The sequence below is a fragment of the Symphalangus syndactylus genome, chromosome 1, assembly GCF_028878055.3.
Source record: "Symphalangus syndactylus isolate Jambi chromosome 1, NHGRI_mSymSyn1-v2.1_pri, whole genome shotgun sequence".
NCBI lineage: Eukaryota > Metazoa > Chordata > Mammalia > Primates > Hylobatidae > Symphalangus > Symphalangus syndactylus.
In genome coordinates, this window is record NC_072423.2 from 111969096 (window position 1) to 111993782 (window position 24687).

Genomic DNA, 24687 nt, shown 5'->3' on the forward strand with positions numbered 1-24687 from the left:
TGGAACCAGGCAAGGGGGAACACACCTCAGCCTCAGAGCAGCCTCTGGATATGCTCCAGGTAACATAAAAATAACTTGTGCAAACATGGCCCCCATGCCAGAAAGTCCAGTGCCCTAGGGAGGGCTATCCTGAATTCTGACCCTGATGTTTGCCAAAGGAGAGTGCAGCAAGACAGTGTCAGGTTTGGCCAAATGTGACCCTGCTCAGAGCTATACCACTTGAATACTGGCACAAAAGAAAGGACCAAAGTAAAGCAAATTTATTTGGGAGGAACAATTCCCTTCAAAAGTAGATCCCTATCTTTAGGAGACAAAAGGAAACACTGTGATGAACCCACACCCCCTAGTTTGGGGGGCCACAGGCCCACCCCCATTCTGCTGTGGGCTCTAGCCTCAGTAGCCAGATACAGGTAAACCTCAGTTTCAAGAATAAAGGTGAGCCACAGACATGCAGCACCACCAGAGACAACAACACCCCGTGGCAAGAAGACCATGTTCTGGACTGCCTCTGTACTGCCACGGTAAGGCAGGAGGCATGCTGTGACCCCTTGTGCTCCGTGCCAATTGCACAGGCCAGTTCAATTCCCTACCATCTGCCACCCATGCTCTTCTTTGGGACTCCAACTCTGGCCAAACAAATGTGAATATGGAAGGCAGAGGCCCAGGGCCCTCTTGCAGTACAGACATTTTGAGGTGGGTAGGCAGCATATGTTACATTCTAAGTAAAACAGCTAGAGGGTAAAACACTCCAATGCCAATTTATTTTCAAAAAGGGCTCTGTGTTATCCTATAGTTTGCCTTTTTTTTTTTGTATAATTGTACAACCTTTGAAAGTTACATAAGTTGTAATGATCTAATACTATTAATAGCCATTCAGAAAACACTTTCCCTCCCTCCCAACAACCATCCAGGGGGAAATAAAAGTCCTGAAAAGAGGCCAGTTCATCATGGCCTCTACCCTGGTAGAAACAAAAAGTGAAAAGAGAAGAAAACAGAAATCAACTAAGAGGTGTTGCCAGTGTCTCTCAGGAGTGGGGCCCTGGCTGTTGCCTGGGGTCATGAAAGGCAGAGCCTGCAGCATGCAGTATGGCAGCCGGGAGACCTTGCAGCCACATCTTCCTCACCCCGGCACATCCACATCCCAACTTAGGTGTCATGGAAATCTTTCAGCAGGGTTCTCCTCCGCTGCTCTGCTATATGCATCTGGTTCTCCAAGTCCTGCATCAGAGAAACAAGGTGTGTGCTTGCATGGCCCAGGCCTGGGAGCAAGGAGTAGCCAAAGCCACAAACACCCTCTAGGACCTCCAAGGAGTCAAAAACACTGCCCTTCCCATTCTTAGCAGCAGCTTCCAGTGCACAAGCCAACAACCCTGTCACCTATTACCATGCCAGTCCTCCTTTACCTGCAATACAGAATCCAAGAGGACAGTAGGCACTTACCCCTCTGTCATAGCTGTCTGCACGCTCCACTTTCCATGAGAGGTTTTCGATCTCAGCCTCCAGCTGAGCCTGCTGGTATTCAAACTGTATAGGCAGAGCAGGAGGGTCAAAAGGTGAGTGGGCTGTGGCTGGGCCTGTACACGGGGGTGGGCACACGCAGCACCTCAGGCTCACAGGAACTACAGACAATCCTGATACTGTCCTCAGAACGTAGTGTTATTCCCTGTGCCCAGAGCCAGAATCCAAACAAAAGGCTATCCAAACAGCAAGACCACACTCACCCTCCACCCTCAAAAGGTCCACTCCACCCTCAACACTCCCAAAGGAAGGCGAAGAATTTAAGCCACTAAAGAGAACACTCCCAACATGAAAGGGAATGGATGCTGTAAAAAATAAGTCAAATGAATATTCTCAGACACTATCACTTCATATTTTTTCAGTCCTTCTGCAAATCAAGAGCCTTAAAAATATTCAAACTTAAATACTTAGTAATTATACATCTAAGAAGATACAGCTTTATGCACAAAAATGTTCCTCAATGTCCTATTTATAGTAGTGAAACAAAGAAAGAATAAATGTCCCAAGTGATGGTACAATCATGTAATGACACATTCATGCAACCATTAACAAAATGGTATTTACCAGGCAGGTAAATCATAACAGCTATAACAATAAACTGTTATAACAATAAAATGTTATATATAACCTTGATTATATATGCACAATGTTAATTTTAAAAGGCTAGAAAATGCTGACAGTGGTAATTTCTTTCTGGACAATGTAAATGCTTTTCTGTTTTCCAGCATTTAAACAAAAATGTGAATTACTAGTTTATTAACACATTGTTATTGGTAATAACAATAAATTCATATTCAAATTCAACGCTAAGATGAAGAATTAAACAAGGTATAAAACAGTCAAATATATCTTAAGGACATGCATGCTAAATATCCCTCCCAAGCATGGGTACTACTGGCCTCCCACTGGCCACAGACCTTTTTAGCCAATCGCCCTTTAAATATAGTTGTTCAGAGGATTAGGTGCATGTGCCTTATATTACACAAAATAATAGCACCTGAGATCTATTTTGGAGGTGCCCAGAGTAGAAGTGGAATTTTGCAATTAGAGTTTTAACTTTGCCCTCCCAATGATCAGGGTCTGGTCCTCACTCTCCTGCAAAGTGCTGGTAGAGAAGGGCACCTTTGAGGCTAACAGGACAGAGTAGAAAAATTGCTTTGCCTTACCAGCTTCTTCCTGGGTCCAGACTCCATGTAATATGCATATGGGTAGGTGTATTGCAGAGTGTATCGACACTGCAACAGGAGAGAAGAGAAGGAACCTGTGTCTGTGATTCTAAGCTACCTGCATCTCAGGTGGCTCTTACAATTCCTACCCTCAACATGCAAATTAGCCCAGCTCTATAGGTATGGGCCTGAAAGAAATGATACTAGGCCAAATAGAGGATGAATTGGGAGAAGACATGAGGGAAAAAACAAACAACAATGGTCACAGAACACCCACGGTTTCTTTTACAAACTGATTACCAGCAGCTGCCTCAATGGATTTTCCCTCGAGTAGGACATCAGAGTCAACAACACATCTATCTCAATGCTTAGCCAAAGACAACCTTTTTTTTTTTTTTTTTTTTGAAACAAGGTTTCGTTCTGTTGCCCAGGCTGGAGTGCAGTGCTGCAATCCCCACTCACTGCAAACTCTGCCTCCCAGACTCAAGCGATCCTCCCACCTCAGCCTTCCAAGTATCCAGGACTACAGGTGTGCATCACCACACCAGGCGAATTTTTGTATTTTTTTTTTTGTAGAGACGGGGTTTTTACCATGTTGCCCAGGCTAGTCTCAAACTCCTGGGCTCAAGCAATCCACCTGCCCTGGCCTTCCAAAGTGCTGGGATCATAGGCATGAGACACTGCACCCTGCCCAATCTTTTTTTTTTTTTTTTTTTTCAGAGACAGTCTTGCTTTGTCACCCAGGCTGGAGTGCAATGGCATGATCTCGGCTCACTGCAGTCTCCGACTCCCAGGTTCAAGCGATTCTCGTGCCTCAGCCTCCCAAGTAGCTGGAACTACAGGCACGCGCCACCATGCCCAGCTAATTTTTGTATTTTTAGTAGAGACAGGATTTCACCATGTTGGCCAGGCTGGTCTCAAACTCCTGACCTCACTCAAATGATCAATCTTTTATTTTCCTTTGAGTGATACATAAACAGGACAAAAGGAGAAGAAAAGTGCTCTAGTTTTCCCTGCAGGCAGAGGCAGTGTAACACTCTTATAAATCCCCTGGACATCCAGCAGAGGACTGGGTCCTTCATGGGCACAGCACATGAAAATGTGGATCCACAAGCAGAAGCATGAAAGGCTGCACAGGGTGCTAAAATACCCTCTCTCAACAGGGCTTCCCACCTTCAGAGGTCTGTGCCTGACGGAGCCAGGCACTGGACCAGGGATAGAATGAGTGAAGTGGTAGATACCTTGGCCAAGAGCTTGGCAGCATTCTGTAGGTACTGCCAGTCGATCCACGTCCCCAGATTGTTCATGACCCTCTCCTGAATCTTCTCGTGAATCCGCTGGTATGTCTGTGCCTCTAGCTGCAAGCTTTTATTGTGGTTTTCCCACTACAGGGCACAGAAGAAGGAGAAAACCACAGGAGTCCCACAAAGGTGCAGAGGTCTACACAGGAGTTCAGGATAGACACCTTGCTGGCAGGACACGGCCATAGACTCCTCTAACTTATTCCCCAAAGTGCAAGAGCAGTTCTTCAGTCCATCCTTCTAACCTGTCCACAGCAGCTGTATGCCTGCCAGATCACTCTACCCTTCTGGGGCAACAGGACTCTAGCCCTGAGGACTCTGCAAAGCTAGGCCCCTGATGGTCTACTATGCTTAGAGACCATTATGCATGGGGCTCTTTGGGCTTCTGAAGGGCTCCCTGGGAGAAACTGCCTTCCAAATCTGACTACTAAGATGATACTATGGGAACAGATTGTGAGGACAGAAAGAAAAAAATAAATAAAAATTAAAAACGTAGAAAAAAGAAAAAAAAAAGATGGTGCTAGATGGAAAAGACTGTCTGATGGCCCTTCATTGTCCTTTAATCCATCATTCAACCAAGGTCAGTACCAGGTCCTTCCCTGTTGGCTGGGGAATTTTCCTGTAGAGCTTGAAAGGCACATCTATAGAGGCAGCACCCAGGGATACTGCAGGAGCTCCATTCACTGACTTCTATGTGCACAGGCTGGCTATGTCTACCAGTCCCTGGGAATCCCACCAGCAGGCCAAGTGGAAGAAGCCTACCCTGTAGGTGAAGGTACAGGAGAGGACACCTACCCTCTCAAAGTAGAATAAGTACTTCTTGAGGGCTTCCCTCGCCTGGGCTTGTTGGCTCTGGTTCACAATGTCAGGATTCTCCTTGTAACGACTGCACTCATAGTATTCACTGCCATGAGTCTTCCAGTCTCCTAGACACATCCAGCAGAAGTCTGTGCAGAACAGAGGAAGAGTCATTTACATCTACAAGACAACTCCACTTTCCTCCATAGGCAGAGGAGTGAGACAGACAGACCCTGCTCCCAAAGGGGTCACCTGAACACAACTTCCCAAGGGTGCCTCTTTCCCGAAGGAATGTGCACCTCTCATCACTGTCACATCCTACTGTCCCTGTAGCCTGTACTTGCTGATAGGAACAAAAACCTATGGATAATTTCTATTCCATGAGCACATGTGCCATATGCCTTATTAATCTAACACAGGCAGATGCTGACCGTACAGACTACTGATCTGCTATGTGAATGCCACTATGAGAAGCAGGAACTGGTCCAACTGAGGCCCACCTGACTGTCTAAACACACATCATCAGTACAAACTGACCTCCCTACTGCTTCCTACCCTCACACTTGTCCTAGAAAGATTTTTGTATATGAAACTAAGAATAAAGGCTTTCCCCTTTTTCTTCTATTTTAAAGAACACATTTCTTATTTTTCTTTTTTTCTTTCTTTTTTTTTTTTTTTTTGAGACAGAGTCTCACTCTGTCACCCAGGCTGGAGTGCAGTGGCGCGATCTTGGCTTATTGCAACCTCTGCATCCCAGGTTCAAGCGATTCTCTTGCCTCAGCCTCCCGAGTAGCTGGGACTACAGGTGCCTGCCAACATGCTGGCTAATTTTTGTACTTTTAGTAGAGATGGGTTTCACCATGTTGGCCAGGCTGGTCTCGAGAACCCCCAATGTTCAGTGATCTGCCCATCTCTGCCTCTCAAAGTGCTGAGATTACAGGCGTGAGCCACTGCGCCTGGCAAATAACACATTTCTATGAAACCTAGAGCTATCCAATGGTTCATAATCAGAATTATGATTCTGCTTTTGCGGTGGCTCACACCTGTAATCCCAGCACTCTGGGAGGCCAAGGCGGGTGGATCACCTGAGGTCAGGAATTTGAGACCAGCCTGGCCAACATGGTGAAACCCCCATCTCTACTAAAAACAAACAAACAAACAAAATACACACACACACACACACACACACACACAAAATTAGCCAGGTGTGGTGGCACATGCCAGTAGCTACTTGGGAGGCTGAAGCATGAGAACTGGTTGAACCTGTAGGACAGAGGTTATAAGCCGAGATTATACCACTGCACTCCAGCCTAGGTGACAGAGTGAGACTGTGTCTCAAAAAAAAAAAAAAAAAAAAAAAATCCCCTATATGTTCAAAGAATTATTGTTAGATACTCAAAGAATTACTGCAGTCTAATGGAGAGAAGCCAACCACAGTTTTGTTGGATGAACAATGGCCTGTTGATATTCTGCATTCCATGAGCACATGGGCTATGTGCCTTGTTATATCTGTGTCAAGGCTGCTATGAGAAGCAAAACTTGTCTGAGGTCCTCCTGGTTGTCTAGAACACACATTGTGTGTTCTAATAATATCTTATTCGATTTTATATCTGGCCTATTCTGCCTCTTCCAGAGACCCTGACAGTGGTTAATCCTGTTTCCCAGGATTCACTCTCCTGGGATAACTTGGCTTACTGAATTCCCCCAAAATGAGGCTCTTGAATCATTTTAGGGAAGCCAAAGCAAAACCCGGAGACCCAGAGGTTGTTCAATTTTTCTCCTCCTGGGAGCCTTCACCTAATAGTGGCAACTCTGCCCTCTCTTTAATTAGCTAGGTGTGCTTGCTACCATTTTAAAGAACAATACAGGCCGCGCGCGGTGCCTCACGCCTGTAATCCAAGCACTTCGGGGGGCCAAGGTGGGCTAATTATGAGGTCAAGAGTTCAAGACCAGCCTGGCCAACATGGTGAAACCCCGTCTCTACCAAAAATACAAAAAATTAGCTGGGTATAGTGGCAGGCGCCTGTAATCTCAGCTACTTGGGAGGCTGAGGCAGGAGAATCGCTTGAACCCAGGAGGCGGAGGTTGCAGTGAGCCGAGATCGCACCACTGTACTCTAACCCAGGCGACAGAGTGAGACTCTGTCAAAAATTAGCTGGGTGTGGTGGCATGGCATGTGCCTGCAGTTCCAGCTACTCGGGAAGCCAAGCAAGGATAATTGCTTGAACCTGGGAGGTGGAGGTTGCAGTGAGCCGAGATCGCGCCACTGCACTCAGCCTGGGTGACAGAGTGAGACTCCGTCTCAAAACAAAACAAAACAAAACCAAAACAAAAAAAAACACCAAAATAAACCACATTCCTTAGGGTTGCCCATATAGGTGGTATAAAATATACAGCAAAGAAAGAGATGGTAGTTTTTGTTTTTGTTTTTGAGACAGAGTCTCGCTCTGTTGCCCAGGCTGGAGTGCAGTGGTGTGATCTTGGCTCACTGCAACCTCCACCTCCCCGGTTCAAGCAATTCTCCTGCCTCAGCCTCCCGAATAGCTGGGACTACAGGAGTACGCCACTGCGCCTGGCTAATTTTGTATTTTTTTTTTAGTAGAGATAGGGTTTCACCATGTTAGCCAGGATGGTCTCGATCTCCTGACCTCATGATCCGCCCACCTCGGCCTCCCAAAGTGCTGGGATTACAGGCATGAGCCATTGCGCCCAGCCAGTTTTTCTTTTTGAGACGGAGTCTCGCTCTATCGCCCAGGCTGGAGTTCAGTGGCACAATCTCGGCTCACTGTGACCTCCACCTCCTGGGTTCAAGCGATTCTCATGAGATGGCAGTGAACTCTGGGTGTCAAGGGATATGGACACCCAGGGGGCTTCTTAGGCACTAGGAATGTGGTGGGTGCTGGGATGTTTGTCATTATTCTTTAAACTCTGTGTCTTTTGCATTGTTCTTTTGCATTGTATGATACACTTCTCTCTCCGATATATACAAAGAAAAAGAGAGGGAAAGAATGTGGCCCCAAAGAAGAAATATGCCACTACCCATGGCCTATCTTCGTTCGGCACTGCAGAGTCAATGTTGCTGTCTAAGACCCTGCCATGACCACTCTGATTAAGAGGGCTCCTGGGGCCGGGAGCAGTGGTTCACACCTGTAATCCGAGCACTTTGGGAGGTCGAGGCAGTCAGATTGCCTGAGGCCGGAAGTTCGAGACCAGCCTAGCCAGCATGGTGAAACCCCATCTATACTAAGAATACAAAAATTATCCAGGTGTGGTGGTGGCGCCTGTAATTGCAGCTACTGCGGAGGCAGAGCGAGAATCGCTTGAATCCAGGAGGTAGATGTTGCAGTGAGCCAAGATCGCACCATTGCATTCCAGCCTGAGTGACAAGAGCAAAACTCCATCTTTGGAAAAAAAAAAAAAAAAAAAAAAAGCCAGGCTCGGTGGCTCATGCCTATAATCCCAGCACTTTAAGAGGCCAAGGTAGGCAGATCACCTGAGGTCAAGAGTTCGACACCAGCCTGGCAAACATGGTGAAACCCCGTTTCTACTAAAAATACAAAAAAGTAGCCAGGTGTGGTGGTGAGTGCCTGTAATCCCAGCTACTCAGGAGGCTGAAGTGGGAGAATTGCTTAAACCCAGGAGGTGGAGGTTGCAGTGAGCCAAGATCACACCACTGCACTCCAGCCTGGGAGACACAGTGAGACTCTGTCTCAAAAAATAAAGAAAAGAGGGTTCCTAGAAATAGCATTTGCACAGGCCCTTACAAAGCGAAACTCTCGGTCGGGCGCAGTGGCTCACTCCTGTAATCCCAGCACTTTGGGAGGCCAAGGTAGGCAGATCACCTGAGGTCAGGAGTTCAAGACCAGCCTCGAACATGGCAAACCCCCGTCTCTACTAAAAATACGGAAATTAGCCAGGCCTGGTGGAAGATGCCTGTAATCCCAGCTACTTGGAAGACTGAGGCAGCAGAACTGCTTGAACCCAGGAGATGGAGGTTGCAGTGAGCTGAGACTGTGCCACTGCACTCCAGCCTGGGTGACAGAGTGAGATTCCTTCTCCAGAAAAAAAAAGAAACTGTCAGGGGCTCCTGTTGAGCATCAAAGCAGCTGTGTAGGAGACCCACTTGGACATATTTTCTATTTGAAAGGATTCTGTTTCTTCAGCTGACCTGGCCGGATGGCATAGTTCTAGCTATGTAAATTATTCGTGATCGATGAAGGAGGTCTGAAAGGCTAAATCAAAACCCCCACTAGAAACTTTGTAAAACAGCAAGGGAAAACCATTATTTTACTACTTCTGGTAAAGGTATCTACAAGGTAGCACAGATAAGCCCCAAGCTACTTACCTGCCTTGGCAAAAAAATGAAAGCAACACCCTGAAATCATCTTCTTGGCTAACTGAGGATCATGAGGATTATCCCAAACTTGACTTCTGACTATATGTGTTAGCAAGATAGCAGTGGGATTATAAAAGGGACCAAAAAACAGAAAATAAAAATAAAAAGCTACTTTATGCCAGTTACTGTGACTGTTAAGTGACTGAGGCTCTTCTATGCTTTGTCATTTCATGGCAGAAGTACTCACTTAAATAGTAACGGAGACCCAACCACAAGAAAGTGCCACTGGGCCTTACACACCAAGCTTGGAACTCACCGTGTTTACATTTGGAGCATTGCTGTCAGAGGGAAACAGAAGAGAACACGTTAAGGGCACACTGACCAAAGCTTCCATGTCACACATGCAAAGTGTAGAGGCTTCTGCTCACCATGTGATTGCAGCCTCCGTTCTTCTCAATGCAGATGTTGCACTTGGGACACTGAGGAGACAGAAGGGTGCCATTAGGCTCACACATCACCAGGGTGGTTTTAAGACAAATTACACAAAGCTCCTGCCACCAATGCCCAGTTGCTCATCGTGCGAGCACTTCTGGGGAGGAGCATCTCACTTAAATGTGGCAGGTCGCTGAGGCTGGAACAGCAATTCAAGGAAATGAGGTCAGCATATTTGGCTTTGAAATGCTTCAAGCACTAGCTGAACCCCACTAAGTCTTCCACCATCTGCCCCTGCCATGAAGCTGCTCAGATTAAGCACAAGTTGAATCAGCAGAAAAGCCTGCCTTCTTGAGAGGACTGCCAAAGCAGCACAGGAGCTGCCACAATGGATTCAGTCCTGGTCAGCTTGCCTGAACTTCTGCTTCGAGAAGAGGGCAAGGAAACCACATCTAAAGCTCGTCTCTCCCATTTGAGAGATGCCAGCAACCTGAGACAGCAATGCAGAGACCAGTCTGATGCTGTGATCTCCCACTGCCATGAAGTCGACTATGTTTTTTTTTTTTTTTTTTTTTTGAGACGGAGTCTCGCTCTGTCGCCCAGGCTGGAGTGCAGTGGCGCAATCTCGGCTCACTGCAAGCTCCGCCTCCCGGGTTCACGCCATTCTCCTGCCTCAGCCTCTCCGAGTAGCTGAGACTACAGGCGCCCACCACCACGCCCGGCTAATTTTTTTGTATTTTTAGTAGAGACAGGGTTTCACCGTGGTCTCGATCTCCTGACCTCATGATCCGCCCGCCCCGGCCTCCCAAAGTGCTGAGATTACAAGCGTGAGCCACCGTGCCCAGCTGAAGTCGACTATGTTAAATAATGTCTTTATCATAACTGTGCTTGTGAGTGCACTGACTCGGCGAGTGACTGACAAAGGGTACAGTGGCCCCTAGAGCCCACAGGCCATACTTTCCCATGGGAGACTTCAAAATGAGTATCGTGCAGGTCTGGGCTTATATTACAGCCTTACTATGTATCAAGTGTGGCTATTAACCACCTCCTTTTCAGGGCTTTTTTTTTTTTTTTGAGACAGAGTCTCGCTCTTTCACCCAGGCTGGAGGGCAGTGGCGCGATCTCGACTCACTGCAGGCTCCACCCCCTGGGGTTCACGCCATTCTCCTGCCTCAGCCTGCTGCGTAGCTGGGACTACAGGCACCCGCCACCTCGCCCGGCTAATTTTTAGTAGAGACGGGGTTTCACCGTGTTAGCCAGGATGGTCTCGATCTCCTGACCTTGTGATCCGCCCACCTCGGCCTCCCAAAGTGCTGGGATTACAGGCATGAGCCACTGCGCCTGGCCTTCAGGGCTGTTAAAGGCTGCTAGGCATTCAATCATAATTAGTTCTCTTCTAATTAGTTCCCCCTTTGGGTCCCCCTTTCCTGGCATTTTGGCATTTCATAATAATAAAGAAAATATGCACCCAATGCATCCTATGATAAACTGCTACAAGCTGCCAACTCTGTGTGAGGGTTCTCAACCTCCAGTCCTCAGGAAGGGTCCTGGGGCTCTGGGTATTCTGCTCTCAGATGGCAAATCTCCAAGGCAAGGCCCTGGGTAGCACTAAGGAGGGCAGATCCATGAGAGGTAAAATATGGTCCTTACGTCTTTAGTGTGAGCACTAATGTAGTTGGCTGTTTCAGAGTCGTCTGCACACTTCGTGAGCCATTTCCGGATTGTGGCGCAGTCTGTGGGTGCGTGATACATCTGACGACACTTGAAACTTAAAATCGGAAAAGAAAAACATTCAAATATGCATTAAGTCAGGGTCCCATGTTTAAAATTTTCCTTTTATCCGAGCCAACAAATCATGAATTAGAGCTTTTCTTTTCTTGTTTTTTGAGACAGTCCCGTTCTGTCGCCAGGCTGGAGTGTAGTGGCGTGATCTCGGCTCACTGCAAGCTCTGCCTCCCAGGTTCACGCCATTCTCCTGCCTCAACCTCCCTAGTAGTTGGGACTACAGGTGCCCGCCACCACGCCCGGCTAATTTTTTGTATTTTTAGTAGAGACGAGTTTCACCGTGTTAGCCAGGATGGTCTCCATCTCCCGACCTCATGATCCACCCACTTCAGCCTCCCAAAGTGCTGGGATTACAGGTGTAAGCCACCGTGCCCAGCCTAATTTTTGTATTTTTTTTTTTTTTTTTTTTTGAGACGGAGTCTCGCTCTGTCGCCCAGGCTGGAGTGCAGTGGCGCAATCTCGGCTCACTGCAAGCTCTGCCTCCCGGGTTCACGCCATTCTCCTGCCTCAGCCTCTCCAAGTAGCTGGGACTACAGGCGCCCGCCACCACGCCCGGCTAATTTTTTTGTATTTTTAGTAAAGACGGGGTTATCACCGTGGTCTCGATCTCCTGACCTCGTGATCCGCCAATTTTTGTATTTTTAGTAGAGACGGGTTTCACCCTGTTGGCCAGGATGGTCTTGATCTCTTGACCTTGTGATCTGCCTGCCTCGGCCTCCCAAAGTGCTGGGATTACAGGCATGGGCCACTGTGCCCAGCCTAGAGCTTTTCAAATAGGTAAAGTTATCTCTCAAGGCCTATGGAACCTTTACCTACCCAGAGTTATACTGAAATAGTGCATGAATGTCTCTTCAACTTAAGCCTTTGTAAGACATGCTCTAACATGAACAAATAAAATATTTCTGTAGGCCGAGTGCAGTGGTTCATGCTTGCAATCCTAGTACTATGGAAGGTCAAGATGGGAGGACTGCTTGAGCCCAGGAGTTTGAAACCAGCTTGGGCAATATGGTGAGACCCCATCTCTACAAAAAATGAAAAAATTAGTCAGGTGTAGTGGTATGTGTTTGTAGTCCCAGCTACTAGAGAGTCTAAGGCAGGAGGATTTGCCTGAGCTCTGGAGGTCAAGGCTGCAGTGAGCTGTGTTTGCATCACTGTACTGCAACGTGGGCAACTGAGAGAGACGCTGTTTTTAAAAAAAAAGCATTGCTTTAGACCAGGAGTTTGAGACCAACCAACCTAAGCAATGTAGGAAGACCCTGTCTCTACAATTTTTTTTTTGAGATGGAGTTTCGCTCTTGTCACCCAGGCTGGAGTGCAATGGCATGATCTTGGCTCACTACAAACTCTGCCTCCCTGGTTCAAGTGATTTTCCTGCCTCAGCCTCCTCAGTAGCTGAGATTACAGACACCTGCCACTACGCCTGGCTAATTTTTGTATTTTTAGTAGAGACGTGATTTCACCATGTTGGCCAGGCTAGTCTTGAACTCCTGACCTTAGGTGATCCACCCACCTCAGTCTCCTAAAGTCACAGGGGTCCTAAAGCTGGGGTCACAGGCGTGAGCCACCGCACTTGGGCCCTACAACAAATTTAAAAAAATTAGTTGGGCATCTGTAGTTTCAGCTACTTGGGAGGCTAAGGCAGAAGGATCACTTCATCCCAGGGGTTTGAGGCTGCAATGAGCTATGATATGTATGTTAAATACCTTGTTTAAACATCTTGTTTACCAACCCCCAAGATGTCAAACACAGAGCTATGACTCTCAAAGGGCATGGTGAGGTGCTCTGAAAAGGACTCCTTAGCTCAGACCTAAGGCAGGACTGAGATGCACTTCTGGGAGTCTCATCGGATCTCCCAGTCAGACATGCACACAAGGATGCACAAATGCCAGAACTTGCAAAATCTGTAGGGTCATATCTCTGATGACACTGAAACTTAAAACAGAAAAAAAAGACAATCCAATATTCATTGGGCTAGGCTTCCATATTTTCAAATTTTCTTTTATGGAGGCCAACAGTACTTTGTGACTAGAAAAGGCCCTCAGGCAAATACCCAGGGAAATAATTTCCTTTTTTTTTTTAGATGGAGTCTGGCTCTGTCGCCCAGGCTGGAGTGCAGTGGCGCCATCTTGGCTCACTGAAAGCTCCGCCTCCCGGGTTCATGCCATTCTCCTGCCTCAGCCTCAGCTGGGACTACAGGCGCCCGCTACCACGCCCGGCTAATTTTTTGTATTTTTAGTAGAGACGGGGTTTCACCATGTTGGCCAGAATGGTCTCGATCTCTTGACCTCGTGATCCACCCGCCTCGGCCTCCCAAAGTGCTGAGATTATAGGCGTGAGCCACCGCGCCCGGCCGAAAGGATTTCATAAAGTGGGACACAAGGATAAAGAACAATTACAAGGTGTCTTCTGAATCTGCTGTGATCCTGGGGGCTGCCGGATTTAAAATGAAAGAACCATTGCATTAGTGATTCTTAACCTTTGGTGTCAATAATGTCTTGAAATGCAGGCATGTGCGCACACACACACATCACATTTTCCATGCAGTTTCTCTGAAGCCCCACCATGAATATTCCAGGGAGGTATGATTAGGACAGATCTGGGCCTAAATTATGGCTCTACCATTTACTAGGTTTACCTTGTACCTTGATTTATTCATAGAATGTAAGGGTCATGGCCAGGTGCGGCTGGCTCAATCCTGTAATCCCAGCACTTTGGGAGCCCAAGGTGGGCAGATCACGAGGTCAAGAGTTTGAGACCAGCCTGGCCAACACAGTGAAACCCCGTCTCTACTAAAAATACAAAAATTAGCTGGGCATGGTGGCACGTGCCTGTAGTCCCAGCTACTCAGGAGGCTGAGGCAGGAGAATCACTCGAACCTGGGAGGCGGAGGTTGTGGTGAGCCAAGTATGCGCCACTGCACTCCAGCCTGGGCTACGGAGCAAGACTCCGTCTCAAGAAAACAACAAAAAAAGAGAGAATATAAGGGCCATATACAGTTGTGATAATGCAGGGTAAGTGATCAGGATAGTGCCTGTCACCTGGTAAGCCTTCGGTAATCTTTAGTTATTCCCATGGTATCTACTGAATGAAGTGAACCTTGAGTAAATGTAGAATATATTTATGACTCAGTTTTACAAAAATTAGCCAAGAAAGGCCAAGACAGAGAAAGATTAAAATGTTGAAGGTTATAGTTATACCTTTCAAATACAGTAATATGTGATTAGCTATGCAGGTAGATACATCCCACATAATCTCTGGGCCATGAGACTTAGTAGCATAAGCCACAACACATTCTCCAAGAACCTGTGTCACTTCCTTGCCTCCAGACTGAGCATGTATTGAAGACCTAGTGGAATATGAGATGCTGGGCATAAACCTACCCACTTGGAGCACAGCTGCTCTGTTGGCTCAGAGACCCTGCCTCTTCCAGTGCCGCCCTCACATGGAGCAACAGCAGTGGTGCTTTGGAGGATGGGGCATGAGCCCAGGGCTGCTCAGCACTCACACTCACTCTTACCAGAAGACCTCGTTGCACCGATTGCACTGTACTCGGCGAGCTCTAGGCTCCTGTACCCGAATAACCATGGGGCAGTCTGCACCAGGGCACAGCTGGAGCTGGTAATGACTCTGTGAACACACCAACAGGAAACAATGAGGACATCTCTTAGTTGCTGTCTAAAAATCAGAACCCCCTGAATATTCAAACACATTCTGTTCTCCCAGCTGATGACTTATATGAAGGGGCTATATAAATTCAGAAAGGATGTCGTGAAGACCAAACATAAGCCAGATATTAAAGAGGAACTTAGAATATTTAGCTTAAACCAGGTAACAACTCACTGGAATGATCTAAGGTTATATAGAATTGCACCAGGCATGGTGGCTCCTGCCTATAGTCCTAGCTACTCAGGAGGCTGAGGTGGGAAGACTGCTTGAGGCCTGAAATTTGAGGCTGCAGTGAGCTGATTGCACCAATGCATTCCAGCCTGGGTGACAGCGAAACTCTGTCTCTGAAAAAATTAAAAAATAACAAATAAGGCCGGGCGCGGTGGCTCATGCCTGTAATCCCAGTACTTTGGGAGGCCGAGGCGGGTGGATCACCTGAGGTCAGGAGTTTGAGACCAGCCTGGCCAACATGGTGAAACCCTGTCTCTACTAAAAAACACAAAAATTAGTTGGGTGTGGTGGCGCAAGCTTGTAATCTCAGCTACTCAGGAGGCTGAGGCTGGAGAATCGCTTGAACCTGGGAGATAGAGGTTGCAGTGAGCTGAGATCGTGTCCCTGTACTCCAGCCTGGGTGACAGAGTGAGACTCCATCTCAAAAAAAAAAAAAAAAAAAAAGGTATATCTGAGGAGCTCAATGACCCTCAAAGGCAGCAAACAGCATAAAGAACAAGGCCTTCTGTTTATCCTGCAGCATGTGCATGACAAGACCCAGACCATAAATTAATCTGAAAAGCTTAGGCAAAAAAGACAAAGATGAAAGTTATGCTGCATTGGGTGGATGGCTTGAGCTCAGGAGTTCGAGACCAGCCTGGGCAACATGGTGAAACACCCATCTTTACAAAAAATACAAAAATTAGCTGGGTTTGGTGGTGCGCGCCCAGCTGCTCAGGAGGCTAAGGTGGGAGGATTGCTTGAGCCTGGGAGGTCAGAGGCTGCAGTGAGCCATGTTTGTGCCTCTACACTCCAGCCTGGGTGACAGAGTAAAACCCTGTCTCCAAAACAAAAAAAAAGAAGAAAAGAAGAAGAAAAGAAAATTATATTGCGTGGAATCAGCAGGCCTAGCAGATGGCCTAATAGAGGGAAAGGACTCCAAAAGTGACCATGCTGGAATCCTGGACAAGTTTTCCAATTACTCAAAAAGCAATACCCCCTGGCCGGGCGCAGTGGCTCACGCTTGTAATCCCAGCACTTTGGGAGGCCGAGGCGGACGGATCACGAGGTCAGGAGATCGAGACCACGATGAAACCCCATCTCTACTAAAAATACAAAAAATTAGCCGGGCGTGGTGGCGGGCGCTTGTAGTCCCAGCTACTCGGAGAGGCTGAGGCAGGAGAATGGCGTGAACCCGGGAGGCGGAGCTTGCAGTGAGCCGAGATTGCGCCACTGCACTCCAGCCTGGGCGACAGAGAGAGACTCCGTCTCAAAAAAAAAAAAAAAAAAAAAAAAAAAAAAAAAAAAAAAAAAGCAATACCCCTTCTCTCTGCTCAACCGCACAGGAAACTGAATGTAACAGCAGCTCCTAAATATGCCTAATTTGTATTCATCCGCTGACACACAATAGCTTCTTTAAGCAACTATGTATAAGGTGGGGAGGTCTGTCTACCGAAGAAAAAATCAAGACTTAGAGGTTTAAAAAAAAAAGAAAGAGGCTGGGTGCAGTGGCTCACGCCTGTAATCCCAGCACTTTGGGAGGCCGAGGCGGGCAGATCATGAGGTCAAGAGATCGAGATCATCCTGGCCAACATGGTGAAACCCCATCTCTACTAAAAATACAAAAATTAGCTGGGAGTGGTGGCGCATGCCTGTAGTCCCAGCTACTCGGGAGGCTGAGGCAGGAGAATCGCTTAAACCTGGGAGGCAGAGGTTGAAGTGAGCCAAGATCGCGCCACTGCACTATAGCCAGGCAACACAGTGAGGCAGTCACAAAAAAAAAAAAAAACAAAACAACAACAAAAAAAACAGTGGTCACAAAGAAAGGAAGTATCCAAGTTTCACACAACGGTGTGTCTGACTCTAAGGCCTGTACTCTTCACTATCACTCCAGTGGTTTTCAAACTCTTTTAAAGCCATGGAACTCTTTCTTTGAACACTATCACTTAATGTCAGCCTAGTCTATAAAGTAAGTAACTGTGGTGACCCTCTGATGGAAGGTAGGCCCGGGAAGACAGAGGGCAGAACAAAGGCTGGCCATACCTCCACATAGTCCCTGAAGAGGTAGCGCCTGTATTTCTCTCTCAATTCTTCATTGGGAAGCAATGGAAACACAAAGTCCTCTGGTGTACGAAGTGGACAGTCCTGAGCCATACAAGAGACTCCTGTTGAACAAAAACAACCTGATGGGGCCGGGTGCAATGGCTCATGCCTGTAATCCCAGCACTTTGGGAGGCCAAGGCAGGCAGATCACCTGAGGTCAGGAGTTCGAGACCAACCTGACCAACATGGAGAAACCCAGTCTCTACTAAAAATACAAAATTAGCCAGGTGTGGCGCATGCCTGTAATCCCAACTACTCAGGAGGCTGAGGCAGGAGAATCGCTTGAACCCGGGAGGCAGAGGTTGTGGTGAGCTGAGATCGTGCGATTGCACTCCAGCCTGGGCAACAACAGCAAAACTCTGTCTCAAAAAACAAACAAACAAAAAAACCAAAAACCAAAAAAGTGATGGACAACCATACTGCAGAAGACACAACATGCCCACCCAGTTCAGTCAACAAATCCAAGTTGCATAAAAGAAACCCTTCAAGCAACAGAATTTATTCAAAGAGAAGAGAGAAATTAGCATATTTTCACAGCAATGAAACTAAAATATTATCCCAAATTATATCACTAACGGCACCATTAAATAACAAAACCATTTTAAAAATCCTTATATAGAGTTCTTGACTAACAATTGAGTTTTGTGATGTTTAACATTATTTAGAGGTGATTATCACCAATTGTGGGACTGGGCAGATATCAATTAATGCGATGCTAATGTGTTTCAGTATCATCAAATCACAGTATAACAAATACTCTTGTAACTAATCATCAAATTTGATTTGTGCTATGTTACCTAAATAGCAGCAAACTCTTGTGGGCATTTCTGAGTTATGGCTGCCACTTGTGGAATCAAGGTAGGCAGCTTAAAGGATCGTTCTCCCAAAAGGTGAGAGAAGGTAGCTCTGCACTCACGCCAACATTTACAACAGTATATTTAGTTTTCTCGTTTTGCTGAGGACTGGGGAAAACTTTGTCACTGTTTGTACGGATGTATTTGAAAATCACTACTTCTGATGATAAAAACCCCAATCAGGCTCAGAAGAAAATACTCAGTTTACTTGAGTACATGAAAAGGCAGAGTCAAAGATAAACACTTCATGCCAGCTTTTTATAAGTTCTGTGGCAGACTCACCCACACCCACGCCGTCCTTGACGAGAACTGAGCAGTGCTGCTCCCAGCAGCTGCGGCAAAACTGGTGCTGACAGGCCAGAGAGAGTAGGTTTTCCTTTCGCACAAACTGCATACACACTGCACAGTGGTGAGGGGGATGGGATGTGGGAACCTGGAGAGAAATAGAGCCACATGAGCCAAAGAGGAGTCAGGTCCAGGAGGCCATAAGGGTACCTCATGCAGCTGGGTGCATGGGAAGTGATCCTCACCCTGCAACAAGTATCAGAGCTCAACTGCAATGTGTGGACTCTGAGTCCCAAGGGTACTAAGCTAAAAGTATATACCAGGAAGGCTTCCTGAAGGAGGTGGCAGCTGCGCTGGGCTTGCAAAATCACTAGGATTCAGAGGGAGAAAGAAGGCTGAAATGAGAACTTACAGTGGTTTATAATGGCAGACTGAAAAACTCAGGGTTTCAGAATTGCCAAGGTCCTTAGAGGTCACTTAGTCCAAATTCTTTTAGAAGCTATCAGGTTTCTTTTGTAAACTACCTCTGTTAAGCACAGCAGAGTTGCCCCTCACAACTACTAGAAACCCAGTCACAAAGGTTATTAGAGGATGAGTTTATAAATCTTCTAACAGCCAACATTGTAGTTTTACTTGTCAGGGATAGTGGTTTCACTGTATCGACGTGCCCAAACCACAAAATACTACAGCCTTTACCAAGTTACAACTCATCCTTAATACACCAGATGTCACATGTAATTAATATTGTGGGGGGGGAGTGTGTGGAAACACCTACTGGGGGAAGAAACTCTTCTAGAATGTGTGCAAATAACTGTACAGCATGAACTCCAGAATCCACATCATGCTACACAAACTGACAGAGAAAGACAATCTGGGGACCTTGGCTAAAACCACAAACCAATGGAAAAGTCCACTTACAAGAACATTAGGTTCTTTTTAGTTTACTGGGAATATAAAAAAACAAGTTGAGGAAAAGAACCGGATTCTCATGTTTATCCATTTTGCTTCTGGAAACCTTTGTCTTAAGAGGCTGCAGAAATTATGTGGTGATCTGAGCCCCAATTCTGCCTTCCAAGATCTCTTTTAGCATGGCCCTCATTCAAAAAATATTCGACATATGTTCGTTTAGCTCCTAGATACACAAGAAATTGCTATGCATTGTTAAAATACAGCTTCTATGGTAGGGGTAGTAAAATGATATGAGTTAATCACTGTAACACACATGTAAAAGTTTATAAATATAATTAGGTGAGTTTCCAGGGGAATGATCCAGGAGACAGGCTTTGTCAAAGAGGTGGCTTAGATTTTTTCTTTTCTTTTGATGGAGTCTCTGTCGCCCAGGCTGGAATGCATGCAGGGGTGCGATCTTGGCTCACTGCAACCTCCGCCTCCCGGGTTCAACCAATTCTCCTGCCTCAGCCTCCCAAGTAGCTAGGATTACAGGCATGCGCCACCAGGCCTGGCTAATTTTTGTATTTTTAGTAAAGATGGGGTTTCACCATGTTGGCCAGGCTGGTCTCAAACTCCTGACCTCAAGTGATCTGCCCGCCTCGGCCCCTCAAAGTGCTGGGATTATGGGCGTGAGCCACTGTGCCTGGCCAGACTGGGGTCTTTAAACGTGAATTCCCTCCCTATAAGCAAAGGTGGAGCCACAGTCTGGACATTCCAGGAAGGGAAGGCACAAACAGAATAGAAGACATATGCAGTAATCTCAGACACACCAAAGCACTCAGAAGGAATGGAGTGCAGGCTGAAAGTGCAGAGAGGAAGGTGGGGCTGGAGAGGGCCCAAGGACAGGCAATGATTTAGTCCTTATCTATAAGGAAACTTTTCAAACCATAACAGATTTAAGTCAATACTAGAACAAATATTGTGGGCATGTTGAACTATAAACAAAGCAAAGAGATCTTTTTTTTTTTTTTTTTTTTTTTTTTTTGAGACAGAGTCTCGCTCTGTTGCCCAGCTTGGAGTGCAGTGGCATGATCTCGGCTCACTGCAAGCTCCGCCTCCAGGGTTCACACCATTCACCTGCCTCAGCCTCCCGAGTAGCTGGGACTACAGGTGCCTGCCACCACACCCGGCTAATTTTTTTTTTTTTTTTGTATTTTTAGTAGAGACAGGGTTTCACTGTGTTAGCCAGGATGGTCTCGATCTCCTGACCTCGTAATCCACCCGCCTCGGCCTCCCAAAGTGCTGGGATTACAGGCGTGAGCCACACCGCACCCGGCCAAGTAAAGATAGCTCTTAAGGACCCTGCAAGCCAAAGCAAGAACCACATGCAATTAGGTGAAGCCTCATTTCAAGTAATAGACACTCACATGTTTTGATGGATTAGGCTGAACTCGAGCCTCAACAAGCAGTTGAGCAGAATTGGACTTGTATCTACAAAACAAAAAGCAGAAATGAAAGCAATCAGAAGCTAAAGACATTTTTACCCCTGAACGATAACAGGACAGACAAAGATGTTTAGAGCATCTTTGTCTCTACTTGCTCACAGAACCAAGCTTCCTTTTATCTCAGTGCAAAGACTTTTTTTCTCAAGACAGAAAACGCAAAATATAAAGGAATAATAAAAAATATAAAGCCTGATAAATCATGCTACATTTAAGAACCTCAATTCATCAGAAGACACCAAAGTCAAAAGCCAAGCCATAAGCTGGAAGATAATTCAATATATAAACTTCTAGGCCAGGCGCAGTGGCTCACACCTGTAATCCCAGCACTTTGGGAGGCTGAGGCGGGCAGATCACTTGAGGTCAGGAGTTTGAGACCAGCCTGGCCAAGATGGTGAAACCTGTCTCTACTAAAAATACAAAAATTAGCTGGGCATGGTGGCACGTGCCTGTAGTCCCAGCTACTTGGGAGGCTGAGGCAAGAGAATTGTTTGAACCCGGGAGGCAGAGGTTGCAGTGAGCCGAGATTGTGCCATTGCACTCCAGCCTGCAAGACAGAGCGAGACTCTGTCTCAATTTAAAAAAAAAAAAAAAATTCTATATATATGGCTGGGTGCAGTGGCTCACGCCTGTAATCTAAGCACTTTGGGAGGCCGAGGTGGGTAGATCACTTGAGGTCAGGAGTTTGAGACCAGCCTGGCCAATATGGTGAAACCCCATCCGGGTGTGCTGGCTCATGCCTGTAATCCCAGCTACTTGGGAGACTGAAGCATGAGGATCGCTTGAACCTGGGAGGTGGAGGTTGCAGTGAGCAGAGACTGCACCACTGCACTCCAGCCTGGGAGACAGAGCAAGACTCTGTCTAAAAAAAAAAATAAAAAATAAAAAAAGTAACTGGCAAAGGATCAGTATTCAGAGTAAACAAAACTCCTAAAAATCCATTTGGTTCTAGGAACTGGAAGTGGGAGAAGGAGAAAGGATCCATTTGGAATAACAAAATAACTCAATAAAAAACGGGGAGAAGACTTAACAGGCATTTCAAAGGAGGATGCAGCACAAATGGCCATTAAACATATGAAAAGATTCTCAACCTCCTTAATAATACAGGACCATTGAAACAATTAGATGCCATTTATATCTACCAAACTGCGAAACTTTAAGTCTTACAATATCAGGAACACCTATATACCACTGCTGAGCGTGTAAAGTGGTAAATCACTCTGGAAAACAACCTGGATTTAGCAAAGACAAAAATACACGTATGCTATACCCAATAATTCCTTTTCTATATTTAACTCCAGAAAAATTATGTGACAGTAAGAGTCACCTACAATAATTTTCCATTTATAACAGAATTATCAAGTGGCAATAAAAGTGCCACACAAAGCCCAGGTCAACATATTTCCAAGATACCAGGAATTGGAGCAGAAAAGAATTATGTCTCATCTATGTGATTTCTACCTAGTCAGAACGCTTCCCTCAACTATCCTTATTGAGGGGCCCGTTTTATTCCTAATTCCCACACTAGTATTTTAAGTATCTTTTGCCATCCAAATCTCCACTCCTGAGTTATGCTGAAAGAGTTTGGGCAGTGAGAGATATCCTATTGCCAGAACCTATGTGGTTCCAGAGTTTTGGGCAGTAGTATAATAAGAAGGCAGCAGAAGTTTATCTGCAATTCCATCTAAATGTATTCTGTTCTTGAGTACACAGGATGAGTGTAATTAGTGAATCAGGAACGAATTTGCTCTTTCCTGATTGTGCTGAGCTGCTCCAGCTGTTATGTCCTTCCCAGTTGTGTTCAGCCTGGAGAAGGAAAGGCATGACCTTCCTCTGTAGATAAATTCTACTAAAAATACAAGAATTAACCAGGCATGGTGGCAAGTGCTGGTAATCCCAGCTACTTCATAGGCTGAGGCAGGAGAGTTGCTTGAACCCTGGCGGCGGAGGTTGCAGTAAGCCAAGGTCATGCCACTGCACTCCAGCCTGGGTGACAGAGTGAGACTTTTTTTTTTTTTTTTTTTTTTTTTGAGACGGAGTCTCGCTCTGTCGCCCAGGCTGGAGTGCAGTGGCGCGATCTAGGCTCACTGCAAGCTCCGCCTCCCGGGTTCACGCCATTCTGCCTCAGCCTCTCCGAGTAGCTGGGACTACAGGCGCCCGCCACCACGCCCGGCTAATTTTTTTGTATTTTTAGTAGAGACGGGGTTTCACCGTGGTCTCGATCTCCTGACCTCGTGATCCACCCGCCTCGGCCTCCCAAAGTGCTGGGATTACAAGCGTGAGCCACTGCGCCCGGCCGCAGAGTGAGACTTTGTCTCAAAAAAATAAAAATTAAAAAAAAAAACATACCATACAAGAAAGGAAGGCTCACTGCAGTGTGAAAGAGTAGGAATGGTAACAAGTGCTTCTCACCAGAGGGAATTTTGCTCCCCACGAGTTATTTGACAATGTTTGGAGGCATTTTGATTGCCAAGGACTTAGAGGTGTGGCTTCTAGTAGTTAGAGCCCAGGGATGCTGCCAGACATCCTACAATTCACAGATCAGGCCCCCACAACAAAGAGTTATCTAGCCTAAAATGTCAATAATGCTGAAGATGAGAAACACTGTGCTAGACAGGGGCACATGCCTCCGAGGGTGAGCATAGGAGATCTCTACAGAGGATGCCGAGGAGGAGGTGCCCCTTTTCCTGACAACTTATAAGACATCTTGAGACTCTAAGGTCTGCATCTTAAGATCTCTAGTTCTGGAGGAGGTGGAAAGAAATACTCAAATACGCTGCTGGTAGAGGTGGTGGGTGGTAAAGTAGCCTATATTTTCTTTCTTTTTTTTTTTTCTTTTGAGACAGAGTCTCACTCTGCCACCAGGCTGGAGTGCAGTGGCACAATCTCGGCTCACTGCAACCTCTGCCTCCAGGGTTTAAGCGATTCTCTTGCCTCAGCCTTGTGAGTAGCTGGGACTACAGGAGTGCACCACCACGCCAGGTTGATTTTCATATTTTTAGTAGAGACGGGGTTCCATCATGTTGGCCAGGCTGATATCAAACTCCTGACCTCAGGTGATCCGCCCACCTCAGCCTCCCAAAGTGCTGACATTACAGGCATGAGCCACCACGTACGGCCAGCAGCCTACGTTTTCTAAAGGAAATACGACTCGTACTATGATACAATCCTCAAGCTGACGTATCCAAAAGAAGTAAAAGATGTTGACGTGTGTTACCTAGAAAGGCACTGATTAAACATTAACAATGGGAAAGAAAATCTGAATTAACTTCACTGTCCAACAACAGAGGTTTGGAAAAAGTATGGAGTATCTATGATAGAATACCGTGCTAGTATTAAAACTGGGGTAGAAGAATATACTGAAGACATGGGGAAAGTTCACAACATATTAAGAGAAGAGGATGTAAAATAGAATCCAATGTTTTAAAAATATACTATGCATATTGGAATATAGTCGAATACAGTCCAAAATGTAAATAATAATCACCACGGAGAGGGGAGCTATGGGCAATGTTCTCTCTCCTCCCCCAAATACCTTACCTGTCCAATATCTCTGAAACTTGCCAGTGGAAATTAACTAATATAAGTTTAGCAACTGAATGAGATACCTAGAAAGAAGAAAGAAAAAAAATAGAATTATAACTGCATTTTCTTTTAAAGTGTTTCACATTTTGAGAACTGTATACTTCATGTCTATGCCAAGCCCAGGCTGGATTACCAAATTCCTCCTCTTGGTTCTCTGCTTTGTCTTTTAAGTTCAGACTCTTACAATCTTAGTGATTTCATTAATCTCTTGATTTTCAATCTTTGTTTTCATTAATAAACCTTTCAAGAAAATTA

General features: G+C 46.1%; 1 protein-coding gene across 6 annotated transcripts in view; it reads right to left on the reverse strand.

The window, feature by feature from the left end:
- Positions 1–237: 237 nt before the first annotated feature.
- Positions 238–24687, reverse strand: part of ARIH2 (ariadne RBR E3 ubiquitin protein ligase 2) — a 68181-nt gene continuing 43731 nt past the window's right edge. For 3 of the 6 annotated variants that reach the window (XM_063610185.1, XM_063610182.1, XM_063610189.1), the window contains 13 exons: positions 24388–24455; positions 20773–20836; positions 18452–18602; positions 17256–17377; positions 14854–14963; positions 11202–11319; positions 9548–9598; positions 9436–9457; positions 4781–4932; positions 3926–4069; positions 2685–2753; positions 1441–1524; positions 740–1218 (listed from right to left, as the gene is read on the reverse strand). In XM_063610185.1, coding sequence (XP_063466255.1) covers positions 1147–1218; positions 1441–1524; positions 2685–2753; positions 3926–4069; positions 4781–4932; positions 9436–9457; positions 9548–9598; positions 11202–11319; positions 14854–14963; positions 17256–17377; positions 18452–18602; positions 20773–20836; positions 24388–24455 — 1227 coding nt within the window. In that variant the 3' untranslated portion in view covers positions 740–1146. Of the gene's footprint in view, positions 1219–1440; positions 1525–2684; positions 2780–3925; positions 4070–4780; positions 4933–9366; positions 9458–9547; positions 9599–11201; positions 11320–14853; positions 14964–17255; positions 17378–18451; positions 18603–20772; positions 20837–24387; positions 24456–24687 lie in introns of all 6 variants that reach the window. The other 3 variants (XM_063610171.1, XM_063610179.1, XM_063610164.1) reach the window with 3 other exon arrangements.